The following is a 28,000-nucleotide window of genomic DNA, read 5'->3' on the forward strand; positions in this document are numbered from 1 at the left end:
TTATGATTAGCATTAGCAGAAGGAATTTCCATGATGGAAATGCCTATGCTAACAAAATTATAGATTTTTCATAAATTGATACATAAATGCAACTCTAAGACACTGGCTCAAGCTGAAACAGTTGCAAACTTCCTTTGTTTCTTGTATGTTAAGACCGTATCCATAGGAAGCCAGGACATCCTAGGCTTCCTAATCCCTCCTTTGCTTCTACGCACAAATGAAATACTTTGTTAGTTGCTATATTGCCTACTGTACAGTCCCAAGCTGCCAAGCCTTATGGAACAAACTCATTGGGCACTTTCAGGTCAAGGCTCCAAGAATCTGTCTGCCTCAGTTATAAGGTGTAAGAGGTGTAACTCACCTCCCTCCAAAGGGGTTCTTAGGATGAGGGCTGAGCATCCTGAACTAGGAAGACAGAAAGTTGCAATAGGGTTAGGGCTTAAAGCTACCCAAGAAACAAAGGAATATGACGTTGATGACTTCGGGGAGAGGAGGAGAAAGTTGGATAAGCCAGGATGGTCCCTCCCAGATCAAGTCTATTACCCCATCTATGACCTATGGACATTTGGACTCCCTGCACCTGGGCTCAGTCCATCTTCCACACGACTGCTAAAGCAATTTTTTCTTAAGCTAACATCTGATTACCACACCCCTATTCAATACACTCTAGTAGCTCCCTATTACCTCTATGACTACATACAAACTTCTCTGTTTAGGTAGCTTTTAAGGCCCTTGAAAAACTGGTCCCAGCCTCTTCCCTTTTCCTACACTCTACAATCCAGACAAACTGGCCTTTCCACATACACTGCACCGCATCTTTGCTTCTGTACTTCCTTCCCTCATGCCTAGAATGTACACCTCACCTTCACCTCAAAGAATCCCTCTTTCCCTTTAAAATGAAATTCAAACAGCATCTTCTACCTAAATGAAGCCTTTCCTTATGTCCCCACCCCTGCCCCTACCCCCGTTGCTAGTGCCATTCTCCCCTAAATTACCCTGAATTGACTTTTGCTTTTATTTTTTTAGGTAATTGGGGTTAAGTGACTTGCCCAGGGTCACACAGCTAGTAAGGGTCAAGTGTTTGGTCTGAGGCCGGATTTGAACTCAGGACCTCCTGACTTCAGGGCCGGTGCTCTATCCACTGCGCCACCTAACTGCCCCAACTTTTGCTTTTCTTTATATTTATTCAACACATACTTACATATACACTTGTTTCCCCAGTTAAATTGTAGGCCCCATGAGAGCAGAGATTGTTTCATTCTTTGTATTCCCAGGGCCTGGCACATGGGAAACTCACCATAAATGTTTGTAGATTGAGCTATGATCTTCAGACTAGAGGAGCTTTAAGGTTCCTTCCAGTATTGACTCCTCTGATCCTGAGATAGCCTGGCACAGCTGGTTAGCTTCCTGGTAGGACTCCCTTGTCTATGTATCAAAGGTTAAGCTTCTACTCCTGCTCCTCAAAAGGCTTTCAGCCCTCTCTTCCTTCTAAGAAAAGGCCATTGAGGTTACCTCATCTATGAAGGCTTCCCAGAGACTGTCCACCGTTCCCCTCCCATGTCCCACCTGAATGTCCTCTCTGAAATTTTCCTTGAGTACTTTATCTCTCCCCTTTGTCCCTATTACACTCCACTAGATTTTATACTTTTATCTGTGTGCATGTTGTATCTCTACCCTGCCCCCTAGAATATAAGGTCTCAAGACAGCAAGGAGAACGTTATTTTTAATCTTTGCAACCAAAGCACCTAGAATAGTGTTTGGTATACAATAAGTGCTAAATAAACGCTTGTTTGTAGACGGGGGAAAGGCACATAGGGAGGAAAAATATTGGAGGCCTGATGTTTCCTGGGGCGGCCTTTCATACATGAGAATGCAACCATGAAATAAAAATACATCACTGAAAGAAACCAGATGAGGCTTCTAACTCCCTGCATTTCAAAGATTGTGCTGTTGTTGAATAAGCTTCAGTAGCTTAAAACTACTCTAAGATGTGGGGGATGCCCTGTAGAGGTACCTTAGCTCCCCTCACGCATGGTCTGCTTGACCCATGGCTGTTGTGCTTCTCACGGGCTTGTTAGAGCATCAAAGCTGTTGTAGATCTAGCAAGGTGATCAATTATACTTAATGCTAATTATCACTCCTAAAGAGTAGGAAGCCCAATATACTGGAAAAGGATACAAGACTTAGAATTAAGAGAGACAGGTGCTCGAGTCCTTCCTCCAACAATTATCATTTGTGTGTTTGAACTTAGGTTTCCATCTAGGCTAAGGATAGGTTATAATAGCAGTACTCCTTACCTCACAGGGTTTTATGAGGATCAACTAAGATAACACATAAAAAATGGTTTTATTATTGGTATTATACAGATGGGGAAAGGAGGAAATAAACATTTACTAAATGCCTACTACGTGTGAGGTGCTTTACAAATATCATCTCAATGACAGGCATTATCCAATACACTTGGGTTAAAAATTCCTAACGAAGGCAGCCAATTGAAAACTTTAATATCAACAGATGAAATCTGCTTATCTGCAGATAGGGCAAGGCAGGGTCTACCTAATTTTTGTCTTTACTCCCTCAGTTCCTAGCCAACACGTGGCACTTAGTAGGTGCTCAATACTCATTGGCTAGTGAGTCACAAGGATTAGTCTTATATAGAGGGTGTGTGTATGTACGAAATTAAATTAATTGAAAGGTTCATCTTTTGAAAAACACAAAGCCCATTGGGAAGGGTGCATGTTAAATCCTGGGCACCTTTGTGTATGGTACTCTCCTAGTAGTAACATGAACAGGGCACAAAGTGGGGAGTGGGGCAAAGGACAGAAAAAAACTTTGCCAATCTCACAATGAGCTTGGTCACATCTGTCAACATGGAAATAGAGTGGTTAGATCTCTAGAGGGCACCCCAGATGATGACCCTATCACATGAACCAAACTCAGCTGAGTGTTAGGCCTCAGCACTGAGGCTGTGTGTGTGTGTGTGTGGTCCCAGGATTCTGTGATGCAGAGGGATTGTGTGTCAGGTCAGTAATAACTGACTTTGAATCTTGCTTCTGACACTTGCTGGGGATGTCACTTAAACCTAAGCCTCAGTTTCCCATCTGTAAAATGGGGATGACAATGCCTCTGGCATTTAGGTCTGTGCAGGTTTCTTCTGAAGATCAAATCAGACCATGTCTGTATGTAAAGAGTTTTGCCAACACCAAAAGCACGAAGACCATTTCTGCCTGAATGGTCCATACTCATCTCTGAGGCCTGACTGGGAGCTGGGGAAGGGCAGAACAAGAGCTTTTGCCATAGGTCAGTAGTATATGTGATAGTGTTTGAACTTGGGATTTCATCCCTCTCCCAACATAAGTCCCTTCTCTGCAACTTAAAAGTTGGAGATTTGCTTAGACCATTGAGAGATTTAGTGCCTTGCTCAGTCCCAAAGCCAGCAGCAAAACTTGAACCCAGGTCTTCCAGCTGGTTCTGCCCTGAGGCTTACTGAATAGAGAGCTGGCCTTCAGAGTCAGGAAGGTCTGGGCTAACCTCTGAAATACCTTGGATATGGGAAGCTGGGCAGGTCCTTGGATCTCTCGGTGCTCCAGGCAACTCTCTAAGATGCTAAGTTGCTACCTAGGAGGTGCTACCTGAAGCGATGGAGAGTCTCCCTCTTCTCAGGGAGTTCTCTCATGCCAATGAAGTTAGAGGCCCACTGAGTCTTTCAGTCTGGCATTATCTTAAGTCACCCCAGGATGGGCCATCTTTCTGGGACTGTCTCCATGGCCCTGGGGCTGGAAGAGGCCAAAGTGCTAAGACTGGATGTAGATACTCAGCCAGGAGTCCTCTCAAATCTATCTGCCCTTGTGCCTTGGACCCAGAGAAACCCTAAGAGCTGCACTAGGCAAATCCAAAACTAAGCCTTTTTGACTTGCAGAAAAATTTCCACAAGTGACTACTACTCCAAGAGCTTTTCAAATAACTGCTTTATGAAAAACAAAAATTGTGCAATTTAGATCAAACATACATTTTTCACAAAACTAGACTTGACCAGCAGAGGCACTTTTCCAACAGAAGCCCACTAGGCAGCCATGGACCCCATTTGCTGTTCTCCCAGAGCTGCAGAGACCCCAGGATCCCTTTTCATCCTCCCCAATTCCTCTGGCTTTCCCCTCTCCCCTCAGTAAAAGTGCTATTGGATTTAATATGTTACTTAGAGCAAGATGCTCTAACTTTCTCTCCCCATGATAATCAGGCCACTCCCATCCTTCTTCTCTTCTCTGTAAACACTGATAAAGAGACGAGGGATGTCGAGCTCTGGAGGACCTCTGTGAAACATGAGCAGCAAAGACCCAGAGTACCAGCCCTGCCTTCCTCCCTCAGCCTGAAAGACTGGCCCCCAAAGACTGCCTGGAAATCCCAGATCGAAGGGAACATTTGGCCTGAGTGCATCTCCCCAAACTTGCTCCTCGGGACCCATCTGACAGGGGCAGTCTGACAGGGAAGCCACCATTGTAGCCCTAGCAAAGGTCTGGACTTTGTTCCCTCTGGGGTACCAAGCTAGACTTAGCACAAGAGAAAGTCAGTGAACTCATCAGTTTATCTCCTATGACCAGCTGACTAAAGTTAGCTTGGGATTCTTCCCAAGCTATCCCCACCCCCAACAACCCCACTAGATATGGGGAGCTCTTCCTTGTTTTAGTACTCAAGAGGGCCAGCTTCTCTACCGTACCACTACTTCCAAAGGCCTCATGTCTCTAACAACTAGGCTGATGGTTTGAGGGCCTGCCCAGCTCTCCTGGGTCATGGAAGGGAGAGAACTCATTGCTCAGTCCATTCTCTCCCTGCTCTCCTTGATCACAGTCTAAGGAACAGGGTCTCTTTAGACACAAGGAAAGCATTCTGAACTCAGTGTGCCCTGGCCTGTTGCTGTAAGAGTGCTAACATAAAACAGATACCTCTTCACCACCATCCACCCAGGTTCCAGGAATAATTGGGCAAGGATTTCAGAGACATGGCTGTGCCACCTCTAATTTTAGGTCTCTGGGAACTCAGGCATCATTAAAGAGGGTCTTGGCCTTTGCCAGCAGCATAGGCTGCCTGTCCATCCAGAGGGATTTTTTTGTAGCTCCCCAGAGTGCCAGGATTTGAGCAGTAAGAGATAGAAAGGCTCAGAGAACAAGGAAGTAGAAAGTTGGGCATTTTCATACTTGCTGTGCCAATGGCAGCCTGGAAAAGTTTGTTCCTAATACCTGAGCTGGACACCAGTAGGCAAAGTAAGGATGATAGGGGTAGGATGTTAAACTTCAGTGCTGAGTGAGACCACACAGCCCCCAGAAGAGAGGTGGCTTCACCCCTTTCTTCCCAAAAGTCATTCATTCACCTGGACAAGATCTCAAACACCAGAGAGATGGTAATCTGGTTCTGTTAGTAAGGGTCACTCACAGCACAGGACTTCATTGCTCAGCTTGTGAGATAAAAGAGAGGATGTCTCGGGGCCCAATTGTGGGGATGAAGGCATAGTGTAGAAACCACATCCATGGATGACAAGGAAAGGAATGCCCAAAGAAAGATGGTATGAAGAGGGCCTTTGGAGAAGGTGACCCAGAATGAAAGCCCAGCAGAGGCAGAAACCATGACATTTGGCAACAGGAAAGGGAGGTGTCTCTGTTCATCCTCTCACCCTGAGCAGACGGGTGGGGGATGGTGCCTAGGGCTACTGCATAGGTTGTGAGGTTGGCCCATTGGTCCCATTTTCATTTGGCTTGTTAGATAGTCTGAAAAATGTCTCTCTCATGACAGAATGGCAGGTCTCTAGCAACTTTGGGATGTCAGTCACTGTCAGGCCTTCTGTCTTGATTGGATCCAGCACTTCTACTTTGATCTTCCCTGGAAAGAAGGGCAAAGAAAGAGATATGTCCTGTTGCTGTTGTGGATGCTGCTGTTGAGCCATTGCGGATACTGCTGTTGAGCCATCCTGGATGCATTTTTGATGCCCTAGGTCAGGCCCTTACTTAAAACATCACAGGATGTGTACTTTGGTTGGTTGGTCCTATTCCTCCAACCCAAATAGGTCATGGGGGGGCGGGGGGGCGGGGCTGGTTCTCATGCCCTAAGCATGACCTCCCAAGCCCTGCACCAGGGTTTTCTATCTAGCTCTCTGCTGCCATCACTGGAAGAGAAAAGATCAGAGAAGGCTTGTGACTAGACACTGGAGCCATCCATACAACACAGGCTGCTAGAGGGAGAAGTCACTTAAGGTAATATTACAACTCTTTCACCCCTGGTATACAAAAAACATACACAGAGATGAAACACATGTGCATAGACGCCTAGAATGGAGGGGATATTTTAGAGCCCATCTTGGCATGAGCTATGCCAAGGCAATCCCCCCAAAGGCTATTTCTGGAGCTCCTCTCAGAAACAGGCTCTCACACCTAGCTGGGCTCAGACTTAGGTCTGGTTTCCTCCTGCTTACCCTCTTATGGAATCCCTGGCTAATAGGAGGTCGATATTCTGCTTTTCTGGGGCAGCATAGCCCCTGTACTCTGTGCACATCCAATGTGATGATTCATCTTGACTCTTGCCAGTGGCTTGGGCCCACAATCTTTGGATTCCTCCTTCCCCCGACTCCCTAAGTATCTTCAGAAAAGATAGCAGTTGTTTTGGGTATTGGTACAGCTATCCCTGTATGCCTGATACCAGCAGGGCCGAAGCCTACTTAGAGGATTCATGAGCCAAGATGAGTCTTCTACTCCTGGAGACCTCTGGTTGGGCAAGGGCATACATAATAATCTCTGTATATGGCTCTGGTGCTGGGCTTTAGATCTTTCCCCAAGTGCTCTCCTGTCAATCACTCAATAAGACCTCACAGAAATTCTTGGGAGGGAAGGAGGCTGGGTAAAACTTGTTGGCCCCATTTGACAAATGAGGAAGTTGAGGCTTGGAAATGTTACTACTGTGAACCTCAGAAGGCATTTAATTCAACTTCTTCATTTTACAGATGAAAAAACTGAGGCCCAGGGAGGTTAAGGGATGATCTAAACCCATGTTCTTTGCCTCTAAAAGCCAGCTGCTTTCCCCACCACACCAAGATGCCTCAACTCAATCATTTTACATTCTTCTTGAAGAAGATGATACACCCAAAGCCACGCACAGCTAGATAATGACAGAGTCAAAACCAGCACTGAGATTCCCTGGTCTCAAGCTCATCACCCTATACTACTTGGGAACGGAGACTTGTGGGTCAAATAAAGAACAGCTTACAGTCGGATTTGACAATCAGAGACATGAGAGAAAAGGACAGATACCTATTTCCCCCAGATTCGACTTGGGCCTAATCTCCCAGGCAGGCTGTGTATTTAAAGGTGTTAAGCCATGCTAAGACTAGAAGTTATCTGGGGCCATACCATGCAAGCTTCATCCCCTAAGGGTCCAAAATCCCCAGGTGCTTCTTGTTTCTAGTGATTCCTGGACAATGGGCTTCCTTGATTTTCTTTGATACTCTAACCCAAGAAAAGTATCCACCAAGCCATTCCAAACTTACTGGTTCTATTGGTGGCTAACCCAAGCTCCTTACATTTGGGAAAGGCAAAGGGACACCGAGTCAAGTCTTCTTTACTTTGATTTCCTCATCTGCCAAATGGGGGACCATTGGCCCTGCTACCACCCTCCTAAGGATGTTTTCAGCCGATGGGTCTAAAAAGTGCTTTGTAGAATATCAAATACCGGTTCGATGGGGCTGCCTAAAGCACCCAAAATCCTGTTCCACCTAATTCCTGCTTGGGGACGAAAGAATTCTTTTCCTTTTAAAATATAAAATATATCTCCGAGTGATTCAACTTGATTTTTCCTTCTCTGTTGAACCCATCCCAGAGACCACCTATTTGTAGCTTTTGGGCAGAATTAAGTAGCCAGAACATACAATGCCAGAGTCAGGATTCCAAGCACAAGAACACTCACAGGGAGTAGCTCAGTGCTACCAGTATCCTAGTTATTGCCAATACCAGGTCAGCACTGTGCCTTATGTATATTAGGTCCCCAGGCGACGCAAGTCTGACAGTTTGTTTATCCTCCAGATTGTAGAGGAAGACCTCTGAACCAAGCTTCCAGAGCCCAGGAGCTGACTAAGAAGTACAAGTCATAGAAAGGACACTAGTGTAGGCATTTGAAAAACCTGGGTTCTGATCCCACCCCTACCATAAACCAGCTGCATGACCTGGGACAAGCCATGGTCCTTTCCTTCTTGGGCCTCCATCTCCTCATCTGTAAAATGGGGCAAGGAGGAAAACTAGGTGAATTATTCCACCACCCCAAACCCTATGCCCTCAGGGATGGGAAAAGAATTTGGGTTTCACTCCTCTCAAATACCAGTCAAAGATTCAAGATGGCCTGGGTCTGTGGGCCTATGTAGGGGAGTATGAAGTAAAAAATCTTTGTATAATAACTGGCATAGGGGCTCAATAAAAACAAAACCAGTATTACTGATTAGACTGAAGCTCAGATCCTAAGAGCTTCCTTCGTAAAAGCCCAGGAAGGAGAAACAGATCAAGGAAAGGGGATATGACAGAGAGACATATTCACATATATAGCCAAGGAGTCACATGAAATACCTGATGTGAAGATTTTCTTCTCTGGATGGTAAAAGGAAGAGAATGACGAATACACCACAGGAATGACTGGCACCTAGGGGTGAGGCAAACAAGCCACCAATGAACATATGCCGGAGAGAGGCTAAAACATGGGACTCTCACAGTGGGACAGGCTGAATGTGGCAGGCCTCCCTCTGGCCTCAGGCATGTCTCTCAGGGCCACTCCCTTGGCAACAGGCCCAGGGGAATTACTCATTTATAAGGCTTCTCCCCCACCCCACCTAGCAATAAGCCTGAGAAAGCCTAAGCCAGCAACCGAGTCTTCATCTGCTGCCAAATAAAAACCAAGTACTACCCATTCTACCCACGTCCCATCTGAGTTTTTCCTCCATCATCAGTGGAGAATGCTGAAATGGTAGATAAGATCATGTGACACCTATGCCATTTCTAGATCTCTTCTAAGGACTGTCTGCTTGAATGTTCCTAGTCCCTCTAGAAACAACCCCCTGCTTTCCACAGAAAAGACTTTTCCACCTTCAGGAAGCCCAAGGCCAATGGCCATTAGCCAAAGGGGCTTTAAAAACAAAGCTTAAGAAATGGAGCCCACTATCTTATGATCCCTTTTGGGAGAGCTGAGAGCTAGGGCAGAGTGGAGCGTTCCATCCAGTCCAGCTGGACACTGCTTGAGAAGCCCTCTGCTGCTGGGACATCAGACCTCAAAAAGTGAAATCTGGTTCAACTTTTATCTCTGAGAAACTTTTTTTTGGGGGGGCTAGGCAATGGGGTTAAGTGAATTGTCACACATCTAGTAATTGTTATGTGTCTGAGGCCGGATTTGAACTCAGGTCCTCCTGAATCCAGGGCCGGTGCTCTATCCACTGCGCCACCTAGCTGTCCCTCAACTTTCATCTCTGGCTCTGCCTCTTTTTCCTGCCTAATATCTACCCTTTGGAAGGAAGATGGATAGTGAAATAGGGCCTCCCATCTAATCATATTTGCCTGCTGCTTCATACTGCACTTGCCTTCAGTCTAATCTCCAGCCTCCTTTGGGAAGTGGAATAGCACCCTTCACTCAGTGATGACCATTCTTATACTTGGTCATACCCTTCATATTCCAGTGATTCTGAACCTGTGGAGGTCATCACCCAAAACTCCATTTCTTTCCCCCTTGCTCCTCCCCCCACCAAATGATTCCTTATTCCCACTCCTTCAATCCTCCCACCCTAAAGTTTCAACCAAATACCACCCAGCCATTCCTCTGTGCCCTCTGGAATGCCTGCTCCATAGGCAACAAATTTTCCTTCATCCTAAATGTTGTTTCTCTTACTTCTTCTATCTACTAGCTATTACTGAAACTTAGCTCCCCACTAATGACACAGCTTCTTTGGCCATTTTGACCATCTTTAAGTGCCAGTTTACCTCTTTTGAGGTTCATTCTAGTCATAACTACCACCCAATCAAAATCTTGTTGTCTAAAGATCTCTAGGTCACTTCCCTTTTTTCTCTAATGAGTTCAGTACATGGCTCATAATTTTTCTCTTTTCTTCTTCCTATCCTCATACTATGGGACTTCAACATACATATAACTGTGCCTCAAACACTCTAACCATTCAGTTCCTCAACCTGCTCATTTCCCATAAGCTACACCTCCAGCCCTCCTTAGGCACAAAGACAGCCACATCCCTGACCTTGCCATCATCCATAAATGTACTACCTCCACATTCAAGAACTCCAAAATCCCCTTATCTTACCATAATTCATGGGCTTTTCACCTCTCTGTCTTCCCTTATAAAACCTTACTCTTCTTCCACCCTGTAACCTCCAATCTCTTAACTTTACAATTTTTTCTCAGGCCATCTCTCCCATACTAGCCTGTCTCCTCTTCCCCATCTTGACCCCTTGGTGAACCAATTCAACTCTATATGTATTGTCTTCTTTTTTTGAATCCCTAGTCCCCTTTTTTAAACAATTAAACCATGCCAAATCTCAGCCTTGGATCACTCCCACCATTCACTTCCTGCTCACCTATACAGGTGCTGTTGAAGGAGGGTAGAGAAAAAAAATCATACAACCCCTCTAACTGGGTCTACCATGAATTTATGTTGACCTCAACTGGGCCCTCACTGCTGCTAGGCAATCCTTCTATACCTGCCTTATTAATTCACTATCCCATCGTACAAAAATTTTTATCCCTCTTCAAACTTCCCATGGATCCCTCTCCTCCACTTTCTGAGCTCAGAGACTTGTTTCATATTTTACAGAAAAAACTAAGACTATTTGCCATGAACTCCCTTTGTCATCTCATATCACTCAAATGCCATCTGCCACTAGCTCCTCCTTCACCCCTATTTCACATGAGGTGGCCTTACTACTTATCAAGGTTAACCTCTCTACCTGCTCAAGTGATTCCATTCTTTCCAGTCTCATTTGATTGCCCCCTTTTCCACCCCACCTCTATCATTTATTTTCAATCTTTCCTCTATGCTAGCTCATTCGCTAGTGTCTATAAAAATGTCCATCTTCCCCATCCTCAAAAAACCATCACCTGATTCTTTCCATCCATCACCTGATCCTTTCCATCCCTGTCAACTATTGTCCTCTATCTCTTTGTGGCTAAACTCCTTGAAAAGGCTGTCCACAATAAGTATCTCCACTTTCTCTCATCTCATTCTCTTCTTAACCTCTTACAATCTAGCTTTCCACCTTATCATTCCATCCAAACTGCTCTCTCCAAAGTTACCAATGATCTTAGTTTCCACTGGCCTTTTCTCAACCCTCATACTACTACTTCCTCTTTCCTCCTTGATACTTTCTAGGTTTTCAGGATCCCATTTTCTCCTGGTTCTCTTCCCACCTATCTGACTGCTCCTTCTTTGTTTCCTTTGCTGGGTCCTTAACCAGATCACACCCTTTAACCACAGGTATTCCTCGGGGCTCTCTCTTGGGCCCTCTTGTCTATCTTCCTTGGTGATCTCATTAGTTCCCATGGATTTAATGACCACCTCTATGCTGATGATTCTCAAATCTACTGTTAAGTAAGACCTCCAGTCTTGCATGTCTAACTGCCTTTCAGACATCTCAAACTGGATACTCATTGGACATCTTAAAATCACCATGACCAAAATGGAACTCATGATCTTTCCTCCTAAATCTTCCCTGCCTCCTACCTTCCCTATTACTGCAGAAGGCATTACCATCCTCCTAGTCCCTCAGGCTCAAAACCTAGGAGTTAGCTGGGATGCCTCACTATCCCTCACCTCCCATTTTCAATCTGTTGCTAATGTTTGTCCATTTTACCCATGTAACATGTCTTGAACATGGCCCCCTCTCTCCTCTGACATTGCTGCTATGCAGGCACACGTCCTCATTAGCTTTCGCTTAGACTATCGCAATAGTCTTCGTAAATCTGCCTATCAAGTCTCTCCCCACTCCAATCCATCCTCCCTTTGGCCACTAAAGTGATTTTTCCTAAAACACAGGTCTAACTATTTCACTCTCCTACTCAAATAAACTCCCAAAGCTTCCTATTGCCTCCAGGATCAAATACAAAATCCTCTTCTTGGCATTCAAGGCCCTTCATAACCTAGCATCCTCCTACCTTTCCATCCTCTTATACCTTACTCCTTACCACATACACTTGGATCCAGGGACACTGGCCTCCTTGCTCTTTCACGGACAAGACACTTCATCTCTCGGCTCAGGGCATTTTCTCTGGTTATCTACCCCCTGCCTGGAATGCTCTCCCTCTTCATTTTAAACCTCCTGGCTTCCTTTAAGTCTTAACTAAAAATCTCATCTTCAGGAAGACCTTCCTGGTCTCTCTTAATTCTAGTGTCTTCCTTCTGTTCATTTATTTCCTAGTTAGACTGTGCAAAGCTTCTTTGTATATATTTGTTTATTGTCTCTCTACCATTAGAATGTAAGATCCTTGAAGGCAGGGACTATCTTTTGCCTCTTTTTGTATCCCTAGTACTTAGTATGGTGCCTGACACATAGTATGCACTTAATAAATGTTTATTGATTGCCTCTCCCACTCCGAAAGGAAGTATTGAGTGATTACTCTTTGACTAGCCAGGAATAAAGTTTGAGATTTGAAGTTTGTGGGGAGAGGAAGAAAAGTCAGTTCCTTTTGTCCATCAATCAAGTATTTATTAAGCACTATGTTCCAGGCACAGAACTAAACAATAGAGAAACAAAGACAAAACAATACTGAGTCCTGGATTGCCCTAAGTGCCCCACTCCAAATCCTACCCTTCCCAGAAGATGGCCCCTGAATAGAAGCCTTTCCCCAGCTTGTCCCCAAATGCATCACCTGGGCCTGGACAGCCAGATAAAAGGCACCCTTCTTGAACGGCAAAAGGTCATAACTTTCATTCCGCGTTCCCTCAGGATAAATCCACACTTTCAGCTGTCACAGAAGAGAGGGGAAAAAAAAGATGGGGACAAAGTTTACCTCTGATATCACCCTCTTTAAGGATCATAGAATTCTAGAATCTTAGCCTTGGAAGAGACCTCAAAAACTAGCTCACCCACAGTCCCACCCTATCTAGGAATCTCTTTCACACCATCTTTGATAAAGAGTCATTCAGACTCACCTTAAGCACACCAGAGAAAATGAGGCTCAGATGGTAACCTTTCTGTAGTTTTACTAAAGCCACATAGCTAGTTAGTACCAGAGCCAGAATTAGAACCCAGTGCCCTGAACCTCTAGAAATAGAAATTTCCAGGTTTCTACCATGCCCCACCTCCCCTTGGGTAGGGACCCCTACTATACCTTTGACACCAAACCAGACTCACATTCTCCTGAACCAAGGTGTTTCCCACCTCCTCCATTGCTGACATGGCCGCGCTTGTCCGCTTTCTGTTGATGAAGATGACACCTCCAAGATACATGATTAGGCCCACAGGGCCCATGTAAAACAGCTCCCGCTTGGCAATCTGGATGCAGTTTCTTGGGAGTACCTCCATCAGACCTAAGACCAGGGCACAGTCACAGGGAGAGAAAAGGGAAGGACCATCCCACCCTAGATGCTCCCAGGCACAGCAAGCCTATCCATAGGGACCACCTGCAAAAAAGGGTCACAAAAACTGTTCTAGGCAGAGGGAGCAGAACGGTATGGAGATGACAGGAAAACACAAGGAAGGTCTTGGGAAATATTGAGTAATTCAGACTGGCTATGTGAAGATTATGTAGAGAGGAGTAGGACATAAGAAAAGCATAAAGGATCATATAAAGTGTGCCCAGATCCTAAAGAGGCCTTTTTTTAAAAAGCATTTTTTTAATAAAAAGAATTTTTTAAAAAAATGATTAACTTATTAATGATCTCATCAAATCCAATCAAATAAATAAAATGAGAAGAAATCCCAAATAAAATCTTCAGATATGAACTACCTTCTGATGAAATTAAATATACAATTTAAAAACTTTATTTGCTTCCCATCTCTTTTCATGATCTAAGAGCAACTTTGCTCTCAGAGGCCAGAATAGCTATAAAATATAGTGTATACAAAAGCAACCCAAGGATCCTGGTTCCTTCCAGTCAGCCAACCTTCACTCCCTTCAAGCACCAGTTCCCTTCCCCTAGGGAAGGGAACCTTCACCTAAAACAGCAGCTGCACTTAGCAACACACCTCTCACTTAAGGGGAGTGAGCAGTCTGTGAAATTTAGGGAGGGAGGACCTGCTAAAGATGCAGTTTCAAAGGCACTGTCTTCTTACCCCCAACCCAGAATCCAGTAGGAGCCCAGCTTACCCATCATATCCAGGATGCTCTGATGGTTGGAGATGATGACACATGGCTTGTCATCATGCAGTTTCTCTTCACCGTACGTCTCAAACTGAATCCCATAAAAGTACTTAAAAATTCGGACAAACCTCTTGATGATACTATAGAAGAGAGGAGAATGACTGTGAGCTCCTTAGCTCCCCAGAAGCAGTCCAGTAGAGACAGAACTAGAGTCAGGAATACTCAAGTTCAAATCCAGCCTCAGATACCTACTAGCTTTGTGACCCTGGGCAAGTCACTTAACCTCTTTGCCTCAGTTTCCTCATTTGTAAAAGGGAGATAATAATTGCACCTACTTTGGAAGGTTGTGGTAAGGATCAAACGTGATAACTGCAAAGCCTTTACAACAGCACCTGGCACATAGGAAGAGCCACATAAATATTAGCTATTACTATTGTTAAATTCGGCCTGAGACACTTACTAGCTGTGTAACCCGTGGCAACTCATTTAACCTCTGTCTGCCTTTGTTTCCTCAACTATAAAATGGGGATAATAACAGCAAATATCTCAGGGTTATTGTGAAGACCAAATATTTGTGAAGTGTCTGGTATAAATTAGGTGCTTAATAAATGCTTGTTTTCTTCTTTCTTTCCCTACCTACTTCAGCAGTGGCCAGAATAACAGAACCAGTTTTGGTAATGAGGTAAAGCAAAAGCAGAGAAAATAAATTTAAGTTGTAGGACAGAAAGAAGGGGAGAGTTACAAACACACATATGTACTGGAAAGAACCATGGACTAAAAATTAGGAAGGCTGGATTCTAGTCTTTGTTCTACTACAAACTTCACTGGGTGGCCCCAAAGTTGATTCACCTTTCCTAGACAGTTTTCTCATCTGTAAAATGGGCACAATAGTACGTGTCCTACCTATCTTGTAGGAGCTAGGTAGTGGTGGTGGAGGGAGAAGAGATTTTATTTTCCTTCTGCTGACTCTGCTGACTCCTCCACAGGGTGACAATCTGACCAAAGGAAGCTTGTAATCATGCTGTCACACCCTCATTTTAGGAGGCAACATGAATCCTTGAATTATCTTATTACTACTGGGCAGTTACCAGAGCCAGAGGGAAGAGAGTGGATTCAGAGGAGTTGCTGTCATGGGTGGGATTCCTCCGGGCTGTTCTGGGACAGACCCAAACAACTGCACATGGTGAGGAAGCAGTGTGCTCAGTGGAAAGAGCCCTGGTTTTGGAGTGAGAGAACCTGGGTTCAAATTCTGGCCCTGCTTGTGAAATGATCCAACCATTTTGGAGAGCAATTTGGAACTACAAAAATGTGCATACCCTTTGACCCTGCAATAGCACTTCTAGGGCTATATCCCAAAGAGATCATATAAATGAGAGAAGGACCCATATGTACAAAAATATTCACAGTAGCTCTTTTTGTGGTGGCAAACAATTGGAAATTGAGAAGATGCCCATTAATTGGGGAATGGCTGAGCAAGTTGTGGTATATGAATGTGATGGAATACTACTGTGCTATAAGAAATGATGAGCAGGCAGACCTTAGAAAAACCTGGAAAGACTTGTATGGACTGATGCTGGGTGAAGTGAGCAGAACCAAGAGAACGTTGTACACAATAACAGCCATGTTGTGTGATGACTAATATTGATAAACTTAACCCTTCCTGGCAATACAAGGATCTAAGACATCTCCAGAGGCCTTGTGATGGAAAATGCTATCCATATCCAAAGAAAGAACTATGGAAGTTGAATTGCTATTTTTTTTCCCTCTTCTGTTGAGTTTTGTTTCCTCTTTCTGATGGTTCCTCCTATTGGTTTTAATTTTTACTTACAACATCACTAATGTGAAAATATGTTTAATATGAATGTAAATGTATAGCCTATTATCAGATTGTGTGCTGTCTTGGGGAGGGTGGTGGGGAGGGAAGGGGAGAAAAATTTTAAACTCAAAAGCATATGGAAGTGATTATTGATAAATCAAAATAAATTAATAAAAAAAATTAAACAGGGAAATGACATTATTCTTAAAGAACACAGACAATGATATATTATTATTTAATATATAAGTACCAAATAAGATGGCACTTAAGTATGTAAAGGAAAAATTAATTACAGAGGGGAATAGACAACAAAGCTATAATAGTTTTGGAGATTGCAATATACTCCTTTCAGACAATTTTAATAAAAAGATAAACAAGAAAAGCTAAAAACTTAAATAAAATTTTAGAAAAAAAAAATTCTGGCCCTGTCACTCCTACCTTTGTGACCTGAGGCAACTCAATTCACTTCTCTTGGACTCAGTTTCCCTATCTATAAAATGAGCTGGAGAAGAAAATGACAAATTACTCCGGTATCTTTGCCAAGAAAATCCCAAACGGGGTCACGAAGAGCCGGACATGCCTGAATTGAATGAGCAACACCTTCATGATGATGTGTGCTGAGTCTTTTAGAGGAAAGGAGCTGTGGTCTGACCTTGAATCAAAGAGCAGAGAAAAGCATGACCCTTCCAAAGGACCGCAGAGGCCAGGGAGCTCCTCATAGTCTTTCCAAGTTGGGGATGTGGAGAATGGAACCCCACATGTTACCAGTCCCACTCATATAATACTGGCCATGTAGCTAACATGGGCCTGGAGCAAACCTTTGGGTTACGCTAGATAGTCTCTTTTGCAGCAATGAAGCTTATTGTTTCCCAGGTCTGATTTTGTCGGGTAACTTTCAGCTGGTTCAATGGAAATAATTGGACATTTGCCTGAAAGGTAATTTTTGCAACCCCTCTCTCTGCTACCTCAAGATTTATCTGTGCTTCTTGGTAACCTTGGTATATTCTCTTTCCTTTTTCAAAGAGTTCAGTGCCTGGCCTACAGTCTCTCTCTGCCCCAACCCCAACCCTCATATTAGAGAATGGACTTTAACATACATATTGATACTTCCTCAAGTATCTGAACTTCCCAGTTACTCAATCTACTCCATTTCCATGACCTACCTATGAGGCACACACTTCATCTATCTCATGTAGAGATAGCCATACCCTTGACATTACCATCACCCACAAAAGTGGATTCCATATTCATGAATGCAAAATTGTTTTATCTGATCATCTTTTATCACTCCATCTTTCTGCCTTATGACTCTTAGGTTTCTTCTTCATCCTCACCATAACCTCCAATCCCTCACCCCTCAGAGTTCTTTCCCAAGCCATCACCTTTGCTACACTCTCTTTCATTTACCTCCTTGACTCCTTATCATCAACTCTATACTATCCTCAACCCTCCATTGACATCACTGATCATGCCTTATACAACCCCAACTTTTGAACACTCTCACTATCTCCTGCCTTTGTTCCGATTTACCTGCTGCTTACTAGAGCTCATGAAATCTTGCTAACCAGATTAACTACAGATTTACACAATCTCAATTGGGCCTAATTGCAGTAAGGCAATCCTTTCAACATCTTCCTAACAGGTTCACCGTCCTACTCACCACCATATTTGCTAGTCCAAAACCTTGTCATCCTTCCTCAAGTATTCCATGGTGTCCCTTCCTCCCCTCAGCTGAGGATTTTGCCTCACACTTCATGAAAATGATTGAGGTCATTTACTAGGAGTTCCCTCGAACCACCTCTTCTTTACCTCACATCAGACACTTACACCTGTTATCTCCTTCACCCTTCTCTCACATAAAGAGGTGACCCTTCTTGTCAAGGTAAAACCATCTACATGCACTTTTGATCCCGTCCCATCCTGTCTTCTCCAGTAGACTGCCTCCTCTATCATCCCTGTCCAGCCCCACACTAATCCTCAATCTTTTCCTATCTCCCAACTGCTTCCCTACTGCCTCTAGACATTCCCATGTCTTCTCCAAATCCTCATTTGATCCAGTCATCCCTATGAGTTCCTAGCCTATATCGCTCTCTCCTTCCCCTTATGGATAAACTCCTTGAGAAAGTAATCTATGCTACTCCTCTTTTTTTCTTTCTTCTCATTCTCTTCTAAACCTTTTGCAGTCTGGCTTCTGACCTCATCCTTCCATTAAAACTGCTTTCTTCAAAGTTACCAATGATCTGGATTATCAAATCCAATAGCTTTTTCTCAGTGCTCATCTTTCTTGACTCCTCTGCAAGCTTTGACAACAGATCATTCTCTTCTGCTGGGTTATTTTCTCTAGTCTAGGTTTTTATGACACTGATCTCTCTGGATTCTCCTCTTACCTTTTTGGCCACTCTTCTCCATGAATTGTGGGTGTCCCAAGGCTCATTCCTAGGCCCTCATCTCTTCTTCCTCTTAGTGATCTCATAAGTTCTTATGGGTTCAATTATTATGCCTATGCTGATCTATTTCTCTTTAGCTCTAACCTCTTTCCTGACTTCCAATCTCACATCACCAAAAGTCTTTTACATATCTTGAATTGGATATCCTATAAGCATCTCAAATTCAACATGTACAAAACAAACCTCATTATCTTTCCCCTCAAACCCTTCTTACCTCCCGATGTCTATGAATAGCATTATCATCCTCTCAGTTACCCTGGTTGTCATCCTTGCCTCCTCACTTACACTCATCTCACCTAATCTGATGCTGTCTTGTCATTTCTACCTTCTTCATACCTCTCCTATATGTCCCATTCTCTTCTGTCACATAGCTACTACCTGTGGTGCAGGCCCTTATCACCTTCACACTGAGACTATTTCAATACTCTTCTGGTTGATTCCCCTGCCCCAAGTCTCTCCCTACTCCAATCCATTTTTTATTCAGCTGTCAAAGTGGTTTTCCTAAAGCAAAGATATGACCACGTCACTCCCAGACCTAATAAACTCTAGTGGCTATGACTTCCAGGATCAAATAGAAGGTCCTCTCTTCGGCATTTTAAACCCTTCACAACCTGGCCCTTTTCTACCTTCTGGTCATCTTAAGCTTTACTCTCCTTCTATGCCGTGTGGAGACACTGGCCTTTTTGCTATTCCTCAAATATGACATCCCATCTCTGGACTCCAGGCCTTTTCACTGGATGTATCTCAAGCCAAGAAAGTTCTCTTTCCTTACCTTCTGCAGGAGGCCTTTCCCCATCCTTCTCTTCCTCTCATTCTACTAGTGCCTCTCCTATGAGATTACCTTTCTTTACAGTGTATATGTCTTGCAGTTATCTCCCCTTTGAGAATGTGAGTTCCTTGAGGGCAGGGTCTGTGTTTTTGGCTCTTTTCTGTTTTGTGTCCCCAGTACTTAGTACAGTGCCTGGAACATAGTAAGAACTTAATCAGTTCTTGTTGACTAACTACTTGAATCACCAGTGGACACACACCAGCTAAGACTGAGTAGTGGGATTCAAACACAGCTCTCTTTTGTCTACAAATCCAAAGTTCTTTCTATTGTGCCACACTGGACTCAAATTAGCCTCCCTCTGCTGGTCAGCAGCAGCTAGCCTGGAAGACATTCAAGGCCAACCTTAATAACAACCCTTATTTTTTAGTGTGAGCCGTCCAATCCATTTCTCTCCTGGTAAGTGAAGTAGGGTTTGGGATAAAAATATTTACACAACCAGATAAACCACCTAATTACTGTTTTTCCCTATGCTTGGGAAGGCAGCACAAAGACCCCCCCTATAGAATCTTAGTAAATTCAAACTCTGGATCATCCTTAATGCCTAGAAACAAGAAAGGAGTCCCTTCAAAGTGGGAACCTGGAAGGAAGAAAACTGTTCTTTCTACTGGCCCCTTGGCACCCAGACCAATGACGCTATTCAAAAAACGCAAACAAAAAAAATCCTTCAATTAGGCTTACTTTCTAGACAGGCCACTGACCATCTTCCTCCAGACAGGCAGCGTAATAGTATCATCGTGCACCACGATCCCCTCTGTTCAGCAGGGGAAAGGTAGTCTGTTTCATCATAGGTCTGCAAGCAGACAACCCTCCAGTTTTAACTTCTCAGACTCCCTTTTACTAGCTATAAGGGCAACCAATAGTGAATGGCGTTATATAGCATCATCAATTTGGAGGCAGAAGGACCTTCGCAGCCCGTCTAATCCAACCCCTTAGTTTTACAGATGAGAAAATTGAGGCCTGAAGAGGCTGCTCAAGATAATGGAGATAATAAATATCAGAATCTGGTTTTGAATCTGGATCCTTTGATTCTAAATCTAGTGCTCTTTTCTACTGTACCATCACAGGGCTTGGGCACAATTTTACTACCGCCTCTGAAGTAGCGCATGGTACTTAAATGTCTTGAAAATATTGTACAGAAGGCCCATAGACCTAGAGTTGGAAGAGACCTCAGAGGCCACCCTGTCCAACTCCTCATTTACAGATGAAGAAACTGAGGAAAACAGAAGAGGTTAAGTGATTTTGCCTTTCTTTCCCTGGCTTCCTTCAAGACTCAGTTCATATCTAGCAAACATTCACAAACTTATTTGGCCTACACCCTTTTAAAAAAAAAATCACTCAGCGACCCCCTGAAAATCTTATAAACTAGAAAAGAAGTCTCAGATTAAGTGTACAATTGCACCCGAGGCTACTACCGGCCCCTTGGACCTTTCCAGCCGGGGCAGGTATTGCCCACTTTGGGAATCCTGGTCAGGATTCCTGGTTCACCCACCCCAGATGCTAATGCCTTTTAAATTACCAGTATAAATCTTACATGTGCCTATTTTCATGGTGTCTCCTCAATTAAAATACACACTATTAGAAGGCAAGGACTGGGTTTTTTTTGTCTTTTCTTTGTAGCCTCAGCACTTGGCATAGTGCTTGGCACCTAAGTGCTTTTAATAAATGCTTGTGGACTATTAAGAGTTTCATCCTTTTAGCTAAAGACCTTGAGTCCCACTTAGAGAGTGAACCCTGGAATCAACAGAATGGGTTTTAACGGGATTAGGGAGGGAGAGAAGAAAGGACCAGCACCGATTTGGAAGGGGACTTGTGGACTAGTGGGAAAGGTACATAAACAAGGAACTGAAAAAAGGGAAATCCTCCCTTATCAAGTTGTCTGGGTCTGGCTCTGTGTAGATAAGATACCTCAGCTCCTTCTGAGGCTGTGTTCCTAAGAATAGAAAAGACCCAAGCCAAATCAAGAAAAGTAGGCAAAGAGGACTCCTCTTAGGAAGATGGGAGACTTTTATATTCAGATATCAGCCTAGAAAATGACTTCTAACCGCCACCTGCTCTAGGTTTCCAGCTTGGAAAGAGCCTATTGCTTAAACAAAGGCAGGGATTCAGTCTAGCAAAAGTATAGTTACTGATCAAAAGGGAGAAAGGGCTAATGGGACTGGAGAAAAGGAGAGAAAATGGATGGCTTTGAATTGAATTATCCCTCTCCAATTTCAGGAACTAAGTTCAGAAACCTCAGCTTGCAGCAGAGCTCAGTAGGACTAATTCTATGTTGATCTCATTAAATCATGATTGAGTCCTACCCTCCTTAAAAGGACTATAAGCTCCATGAAGGAAAGGATCATGTTTCCTTTCTTTGTGACCTCAAATTCTTATCGAGGACCAAGTAAAAGTGGTTACTCAAGAAATGGGTCAATTGACTTGGTTAACCATACTCTGGTATAATGGGTGGCCCAGACAGTATGGATTAATCCTAAAAGTATGCTTTTGCTCAGTCTAATTTGGGTTAGAATCTAGTGAAATGGCTAATGAGCACTAATACCTCCCTAAGAAGGAATTTCAATATCATACTATATCTGCTTCACAGAAGCCTCTTTCTCTGGAAAGGGTGAACTTTGGGGAGAAGTGAGGGTGTTGGGGAGGGGGAGAGTAAAACAAAGGGGACTGAGGGGGAGAAAAAATTCTCCTTCCCTCTGATTTGCTGAAATAGAGCAAGAGGAAGGATGTATGGGGCAAGAAGAACTGTCTATTGAGAAAGGAGAGAAAGCTTGCCCCATGGAACAAAACTCAGACCTCTTCATGATTGGCAAAAGTTCCCTCTCTTTGGGACAACTGAGCATTTCTCATTAAAGAATCCTTCCAAGGAGTCACTCACTCCCCAGGTTCGACAATGATAAAGTCTAAAAGCTTCTCTGAAGTAGCAGAAAAGAGCTCTGGATTTAGACAGTGAACCTGGGTTTTCAAACCCCATATCTGCCCATAACTGTGGGGGTAAATCACAATCTCTTTGAGGCTGTTTCCTCATTTGTACGATAAGGAGAATACCAGAATCCTGCAACCCTTCTGCCTGGGACAGAGATCAGCTGCAAATGCAAATTCTCTTGAGAGAAGGTACACAGGAACAGATAGTCTACTGTGGGACAGGCAAAGAAAAGGGAAAGGAGGGGGAGGGGAGAATGACCCAGAAAGGGTACCATGCAACTGGCCCAGGGCACTCAAATCAACACAGGGTTAAGTCCTATTATGGAATCCTTTAGTCTATGTACTTCTCCAAGGGCTTCAGTCTATATAACCTCCCAACTCCTTCTCTCCTAGCTACCCTCAGGTCCGGGCCTCAACTGACCACATTCCCCCTTCCCCTGGAAAGGACTTTAGCTCACTGTAAAGTCTTTTAATTGTAGTAAATGGCAAAGCAAGGACCAATGACTTTGAGACAGTCTGACCTAGTTCCCCAAAGCAGCCCCTTAACTGAAAACTAGCTGATTAGTGTAACCAAGGAAGGTTCCATCTTAAAAGATCTCCCAGGAGAAATCGCCTAGCACAGAGCATGACCTGGAGGGTAGGGGAAGAAGTTTGTTTATGGGGAGGGAAAGAAACGTGAAAAAGAGAATTCATAAAGTCTGGAATTAGAGCATTGTCTGTGTAGGATGTTGTGTAATAGGGGTGGGGGTGTCTATAAGACTGGGGGCATGCAAAGGCTCCAGAAACCTAGGATGGAAAGGGATGCAAGACGGGAGCTGATGGAGAGAGAGAAGACAAATTTCACTTTTGCCTAAGACCCATAGTGGAAGGTAGAGGTGGGAATGAGCAGGGATGCCACAAGGCAGGTTACATAAACTGCCCAGTCATTCTCCTCGTCCCTTTAGTCCAGGCCGGAGTAGGCAGGAAGCCTTAGGGGATTGTTTAAAGGGTACAGTAAACTTTTTTGAAGTGTTCAGTAGTATCACCCCAGGAAGAGTGGAACAAAAATACAGAAATTCTCAAATGAAGGACTTGCTCATTAAACAGGACTCAGAAATAGCAAATAATGGCTTACTTGCAGTTTCCCCTTAGATATTCTGGCTCCCAGGATCTCTAAGATTCAATACTTGGCTGGAGAATCACGCCCCAACAAGAGGCCTTTGCTGATCGCCCCTCCCCCATTGGTGCTCTCAGCCCCACTTCCCAGGAAACACTCTTGCATACATTTTGCATTGGTTTATCTGTATTCAGGCTGTCCCCCACCTGCCACAGAATTTGAAAAAAGCTCCTTGAGGGCAGGAATGGTTTGACTTTGTCTTGGTAATCTCAATGTCCAGCACAATGCCTGGCACATGGCTGGTAATTGAACAATGCTTTTAATGGAAATTGAATAGAATCCCGCCACATGCAAATGTAGCCATATCCAGGTGCACCCAGGACCTCTCACAATTGCCATAACCTCCCCCTCTGTCCCCACTATACACCACAGGTCAATACTCAAGAAAACACCACAGTGTATGGAATGGTTCCAAGTTCCAGTGTGCTCTTCTCCCTCCCCCCAAATCAAACAGGATGGGGAAGAACTTAAACCATTTGGTTAGGGATTATTTAAATTCTATCTAGCTTTAGTGTCATTCATTTGAACAACAGTTATCATTGCACTGGACTTGACTGGTACCAGGTAAGCCAGGCTTGTGGATTCATTAGATTACCCTTCCCCCATTAGACCTCAAATCTTAACTTTGTAAAATAGGGAGGGGAACTTGTTCAATTTCAGTTATTTAAAAAGAAAAGAAAGCATTCAGCTCCTGCTTATTGAATGGCATTAATAAGAAGGCTTTGTACACAGTCTAGGAACATTTATTAAGCACCTACTATGATGCAGTTAGGTAGTATGATGGATAGAGCACTGGGCCTGGAGTAAAAAAAGGCCAAAGTTCAAATGCAGCTTCAAACACTTACTAGCTGTATGACTCTGGGCAAGTCATTTAACCACTGTGGGCCTCAGTTTCCTTAGCTGTAAAATGGGGATAATAATAGCACCTATCTCAAAGGGGTGTTGTGAGATCAAATAAGATAAATTTGTAAATCGCTTAGCACAGTGCCTGGCACATACTAGGGGCTTAATAAACACTTATTCCCCCTCCCCCAATCCCGTGCTTGGCACTGTGTTATGTACTGGGGATAAAAAGAAAGGCAAAAGATAGTTCCAGCTCAAGGAGTTAGTACTTAACAAATGTTTGCTGAACTATTTGCCCCTGAATAGCCACTGACATTGGTTCAATAGTCTCTCAGAGCCAACAGGGCATGGGTCCAATACAGACAGGGTTGACCATATCTGCCCTGGTGAAAAGGGGACCCTTTTCACTAAATTATTCCTGCGGAATCTTCCAGAACATAAGCTCTATAGAGGATGCCTATATACAGTTTGCCTCTCAACAGCATCCCTTTCTTTCCTGCAGGAGCTCTGCAGGGGTCACAAGATCTATTCCCATAGGGCTGCTGAGTGGAGCTTTGGATATGTGCTTACAAACACTGAAACCAGCAGGACCCAGGAGAACAGGAAGATCTCAGCTATGCTTAAGCAGCCAAGTACAGTTGGAAAAAAAAATCACTGGACTGAGGATCAGAGGGCCAGCTCTGCCACTCACTCCATGTGACCATGTAATCAGTCCCTTTCCGTCTCTGAGCCCTTGGTTTCCTCATCTGTAAAACTGAAGTGAGGGGTGGGAGGAATTAGATCCTATCTGATTGGAGGTCAGACTAGCCGAAGACAACATACAAAAAGAGGGTAAGTTAGGGTACACCCCTTCTTTATGAGGAACTCTTGCTCAGCCACAGTCCATAGGCCAAGATGAGGTGGTGGAAATAGTGCTAGATTTTGGAGTCTGAAAACCTGGGTTTGATTTTGGGTTCTAGTAGCTTTCATCTGGTGTGGCTTTGGACAAAATGAAGGTGATGGACTAGATGACTTCTAAGATCCCTCCAAGATCCAAATCAATGATCCTGTGTGACCATGGGCAACTGGTGATGGACTAGATGACTTCTAAGATCCCTCCAAGATCCAAATCAATGATCCTGTGTGACCATGGGCAACTTGCTTCACTCTCTTGGGCCGAGGTATGCTGGGAAATGTTCAACAACTGGCTCGCTGGAAAAAAAAATGTGCCCAAGAAACTCTTTTAAGTTCATTTTTCATTACTTAGATTTTTTTCCCCATCACTTTTTTAAGTCTAGACCAGAAAGTGTCAAACTTGCTGCCCTCAAAACATCTGAATATGTCTGAACCAGATTAAAATGCAACTGGGAAATGTTTAACAAATTAAAAGTACAATAAAACTAAAATAATGTTAGTTTGAGGTTTTCTAAGTTTCTATTTGTTCCACATCATTGGTTTAGACAAGAAACCATATCAAGTCCAGATCTGCAGCATTTGCCAATTTCTAAGGTACAAAGGACCACAATGGAAATGTAACAAGTGGTTCCACAGAGCTAATTTTAGCTGGCTCTGTCCTTGATTTCCTCCTCTGTAAAAAGAGGGAGTAGGACTATATGGTCTCTAAGATCCCTTCTGGCACTAAATTTATAATCCTATGTGACTCTGAGAAAATTACTTCATCCCCTTAGGGATCAATCTCCTCATCTGTCAAATTAGGGGGTTGGTCCTGTAGCTTCCAAGGTCTCTTTCACCTTTAAACTCCTGATTCTATGGATCCCAGTAAGGCCAGCCCAGCACACTGCCTCAAGAGATTGGCCAGAATGACACCCCCACTTCTCCCCTTGGACAGACTGCTTCAACTGTAGAACCAATGATAAGGATGATAAAAAAAAGTATTAACAACTGGCGTGTGTATAATCACTTTAAAGTTTGAAAAAGGGCTTTACACAGAGGAGCCAGAAATCCTCCTAGTGGGACAAAGAAGGAAATGTAGTAATACATATTAGGACTTTTTCAAAGGCCAGTGAGACAACAAGAAAGAATTTCCCTTTAAAAAAAAAGAAAGTGAGGCACACACACAACATCCTCCAGTCCATTCCCGAAGCCTCTGCTCCACCTAGCTTTCACGAAGAGGGCTGCTCATCCATTGGCTCCTGAATGACTTACCGATCTCAGGTGATGCCTGATTTGGGATAGGTGTGGCACCTGGACTACAAAGAGTATGGTGCTTAGCCTGGGTAAGCCAGCCCAAATGACTGTTAAAATGAATCCTTGCAGGAGAAACATTCCAGCCCTACTTCCTTCACTGAACTAGGAAGCACTGAATTTCTCCAAACTCCCTGACTATCTATTTTTCAATTTGCTTCTTGAATATGTGATACACAAATTGACAGGCCTTCCCACAGGTCTTTGGGGGAAAAGGAGGATTGGGGGCGGTGAGTTACTATCCCTTGCTTCAACCCGATCCAAGACCTAGGAAAAAGGGCTGCCCTAAGCCTCCTTAAGGGGGAGGGGAGACAAACACACCCAAGGTTCTTGATCAGGAGTTACTAGCTTTCTCCTATGTCGTGCGTTTCATTGATTTAGCTTTGAGCTTACTCTCCCTTCGCAGCACTGAATGAGGTCTGAACTAGTGACCCGGCTCAGCCGCTGAACTGACTAACTCCTTTCAAGGGTAACCTTGGACAAGTCACTTCCCATCTATGGATCCCTGTTTCCTCCTCTGTGAAAATGAAGGGATTTGATTGGTTGATTTCGAAGCTCCCTTCCAGCTCTGGCATCCTAAGACTTAAAGCTGGACCAGGAAGCAGCCCCACAGGCTCCTGTTCCAAGAATCCAGGCTAGCACATGCCCTTTTCCAATTCAAAGGGGGCACCAATCTCTCCGCACTCTCCTTCGTTTCACTTTTTCTTTACTTGGGCCACAGGGAGGAAGACTTTCCTTCTACCTTCCCTTCCCAACTCTCCCCTGCAACCCACTCCAAGAGGTGCAAGGGACAGGGGAAGAGAGGATTCTGGAAGTCCTCCGCAGATAGACAGGTCGGAGGGGAGAGGGCTCAGGCGGGGCGCGAGGCATTATGACGACAGCTTCTCCAGTGACCACGACGCGGTCTCTCCCCCGACCCTTCCCGAACAGGGAACCGCCGGAAAAGCAAAGGAGAAAGTTTGCAGCCCGGAGGAGAGGGGAGCAGTCTCGGGATACGGCGTGGCTTCTCCCGCGGTTGTCCAAGCGAGGAGAGTCGCCAGGAAGCCAGGGCAGGCGGGGCAGGAAGAAGGGAAAGGAGAAAATAGAAAGTTAGAAAAGCGGAAAGAGTCACCCTGGAAGCTGTTGCACTGAGTGCGCCCACGGCGGGGGCAGACTCCGGACCCCAAACCCCCGTGCAGCCGGGTCCCCAGCTTGCCTCATGTTGCGCACAGTGCGGCCCCCATGGCACAGGACGCAGACCACGCAGGCCACCGCGGAGAACACCACGCATAACACGCAGTAGGAGCCGATCCTGAAATAGAAGTTGGCAGTTCGACTCAGCAGCGGCAGCGCGAGCAGCAGCAGCAACAGCAGCAGCACCCAAGTCCATGGCTCCAGACTGGCCATACTGGCTTCGGCTCCGGGCCGGCCCGACGGGCAGGAGCGCTCTAGGAAATGCGCACGCGGCTGGCGTGCCCGGGAGCCGGGCGTGGCGACCTGGGGGCGTC

General features: G+C 44.4%; 1 protein-coding gene across 1 annotated transcript; it reads right to left on the bottom strand.

The window, feature by feature from the left end:
• Positions 1 to 3,950: 3,950 nt before the first annotated feature.
• On the bottom strand, positions 3,951 to 27,949 carry AGPAT2 (1-acylglycerol-3-phosphate O-acyltransferase 2). The gene is made up of 6 exons (XM_027869475.1): positions 27,709 to 27,949; positions 14,326 to 14,459; positions 13,371 to 13,546; positions 12,886 to 12,981; positions 8,595 to 8,667; positions 3,951 to 5,871 (listed from the first exon to the last, which is right to left on the bottom strand). The coding sequence occupies exons 1-6, from the start codon at positions 27,897 to 27,899 to the stop codon at positions 5,699 to 5,701; spliced, it is 843 nt and encodes a 280-aa protein (XP_027725276.1). The 5' UTR covers positions 27,900 to 27,949; the 3' UTR covers positions 3,951 to 5,698.
• Positions 27,950 to 28,000: the final 51 nt, after the last annotated feature.

The sequence above is a fragment of the Vombatus ursinus genome, unplaced genomic scaffold (genome assembly GCF_900497805.2).
Source record: "Vombatus ursinus unplaced genomic scaffold, bare-nosed wombat genome assembly UNPS02014793.1, whole genome shotgun sequence".
Taxonomy (NCBI): Eukaryota; Metazoa; Chordata; class Mammalia; order Diprotodontia; family Vombatidae; genus Vombatus; species Vombatus ursinus.